We start from the raw sequence: 2,659 nt of genomic DNA, 5'->3' as shown, positions 1-2,659 counted from the left end.
AGAGAATGGCTTGAGTCTCTGTCCTTATACAACTGTGACCTATTGACCGCATTTCATCATCTGCAGCTTGGTTTCTTAGAAACAGGGTATAGATTTAGCCTTTATGGGTTTATCAGTATCTATCAAACTTTGCATTTGTGTACTTTCTTTGAATAATTTATGCCATGTTTGACATATAATTATAAACATTATTTTATTTTATTTCATTTTATTTGTTTTTTTTTGTTTTGTTTTGTTTTGTTTTGTTTTGTTTTGTTTTTTTTTTTCATTTTAATATTACATTTTATTTTATGAGTTATTCTATATTTTAAAATTTGTTGTTATTTTTTAAAATATAAATTATATTAATATATTAGCAAAGTTGACTGTAGGGCAATGAAATTGGTTGATGTTAATGTTATGGTTGATGTAAAACAACGCAAACAATTAATTATATAAATATTATATAATGTAAAAAAAAACATTTATTTTTAGGTGATCTAATATAAAAAACAATATAATATATAATTCAAGTAATTTATTGTCTTAATTGGAAAATTTAATTAATGAAAATGTTTACAAACATTTATATTTTTTATCTAATATATATATATATATATATATATATATATATATATATATATATATATATATATATATATATATATATATAAATATAAACTATAAACACACACACACATTATAATACAATTTCATATAATAATATAAATATAATTTAAATCATTTTTATAATTTTGGGGAAATTTGTGTTAATGTATTTTTGATATATTATTAACTATTAATAATGTATTAATGATATATTATTAACAATAAATTAGTTATATCATTCTAATTTTATATAACATTAATAATTTATATTATTATGTATTACATATATTATTAGTATTATATGCCATCATGTTTGTTGACTACTTTATTTTTTCTTTTTCTTTTTTATTTGTTATTTATTTTATTTTTTGTTACTTTATGAGAAATTGTAATTATTATGCAGCATCTGTGAATTTATATATTATACTATTAATAATTATGTATACAGCATTATATGACATTTTTATTATTATGCAATAAATCTGCTCTTTTTCAATTATCAATTTTAGATATGGATTATAATGAATCAGTTTATTGTGTTTCTATTTATGGGCTGAAAATAATCCAAACAGCACTGGAGAGCTTGATGTTAAAAACAGTAGCGAAGGTGGGAAAAAAGTTCATGCTGGGTAGGAGTGAAAAATCGCACATTACCTGATGACTCATATCTGTAGGTTCCCACATCGGGACTGGACTTCTCCCTCTCTCCCTCTCTCCCTGTAGTCTGGTCTGGGACAGAGGCCTGCAGAGGTGTCACTTCACACCTCTGAGGCCTGAGGCTGCTATAAAGCCTCCCTCCAGCAAACCCTCCGGCATCACTGACTCTCAAAGCACACAGAATGGATGTGTCTTCTGCTTTCTTCAGCTACTTCACACAAAACTCCTGGAGCTGCCCGAGCTCAGACTCTGAAATCTACAACATTTCATCTCCTGAAGCAGTTTCTCCTACTTCCTACATGGACTTCTCTCCTTCAGCCCAGCTTCAAAACAACTCTTCTCCACCTCCCGGAGATGCAAAGGCGCCCACGTCTGGTTCCTTAGATCAGGATGGCTCACGTTCCCGTGTTGGAACTAGAAGAACGCGCTGCAAGAACCCAAGCAAGCAAAGACAGAGCGCCAGCGAGAAGGAGAAGCTCAGAATGAGGGACTTGACCAAAGCTCTCCACCACCTCAGGACTTATTTACCTCCTTCCGTGGCTCCTGTCGGCCAAACCTTGACGAAGATTGAGACGCTTCGCCTCACCATCCGCTACATCTCCTATCTGTCTGCTCAACTAGGCCTTAGTGAAGAGTCTCTCTGCCAGATGAGGGACCTGAGCGCTTCTAGATACCAAGAATTGTCTCAAAATCAGGGCTATTCAACACCAGAGTACTGGGGACTCAGCACATCACATGAAGAACTGTCTCAAAGCTCCTTCAGACCTTCAGAACATGTGTTGAGGAAGACAGATATGGACAGTCATCAGGTCTGCATGAGCATGGAAACACCTGCTTATGATGATTCCTTCAACTCCAGCTCTGAATCTCTTCTGGAAGGCCCTTTGTATGCAGACACAGCCACAGCATACCAGGTGTGTACTTTGCTTGGCACTTTTATATTTGAAATGAAAAATTCTGAATATGTAAATAATGCATGTTGTGTTAGCTTTTTATTATTAATTTAATTTTCAAAGACTGAATAAATGCTGAATAAAATACTTAATTTTTTTCCACCTCTCTTTTTAGGGCTGCAACAAAGCTGTCCACTGTCCGATTGCACCGGAATTCTGGGGATGAAACTTTCATCCAACTTTTCAAATATTTAAAACGTTTCATATATATATATAATAACGTTATAGATAATATATATATATATATATATATATATATATATATATATATATATATATATATATTATATATATAATTTTTTGTGGACTCTATTGTATAGTATTTAATGTATTTTAAAAATATTGTTTTATCTTATTTAAGATTTCTATTTTAATATTATATATTTTGTATGTTATCTTTTATGTACAAAAATTATACTAATTTATTGATATTTATATTAAAAACATCTAAATGTCAAAGT

General features: G+C 30.5%; 1 protein-coding gene across 1 annotated transcript; it reads left to right on the top strand.

The window, feature by feature from the left end:
• The first annotated feature begins 1,052 nt into the window (after positions 1 to 1,052).
• On the top strand, positions 1,053 to 2,371 carry mespbb (mesoderm posterior bb). Its single transcript, XM_019095319.2, has 2 exons — positions 1,053 to 2,159; positions 2,314 to 2,371. The coding sequence occupies exons 1-2, from the start codon at positions 1,428 to 1,430 to the stop codon at positions 2,362 to 2,364; spliced, it is 783 nt and encodes a 260-aa protein (XP_018950864.1). The 5' UTR covers positions 1,053 to 1,427; the 3' UTR covers positions 2,365 to 2,371.
• Positions 2,372 to 2,659: the final 288 nt, after the last annotated feature.

The sequence above is a fragment of the Cyprinus carpio genome, chromosome B25 (genome assembly GCF_018340385.1).
Source record: "Cyprinus carpio isolate SPL01 chromosome B25, ASM1834038v1, whole genome shotgun sequence".
NCBI classification, from domain to species: domain Eukaryota; kingdom Metazoa; phylum Chordata; class Actinopteri; order Cypriniformes; family Cyprinidae; genus Cyprinus; species Cyprinus carpio.
This window is presented reverse-complemented; position numbering and strand designations above follow the sequence as displayed.

Bases quoted from the DNA above. Each gene is read 5' to 3' on its own strand.
- mespbb (XM_019095319.2), top strand. From the start codon at position 1,428: ATGGATGTGTCTTCTGCTTTCTTCAGCTACTTCACACAAAACTCCTGG. The intron at 2,160-2,313 runs GTGTGTACTTTG...CTCTCTTTTTAG, and splicing joins ACACAGCCACAGCATACCAG to GGCTGCAACAAAGCTGTCCA.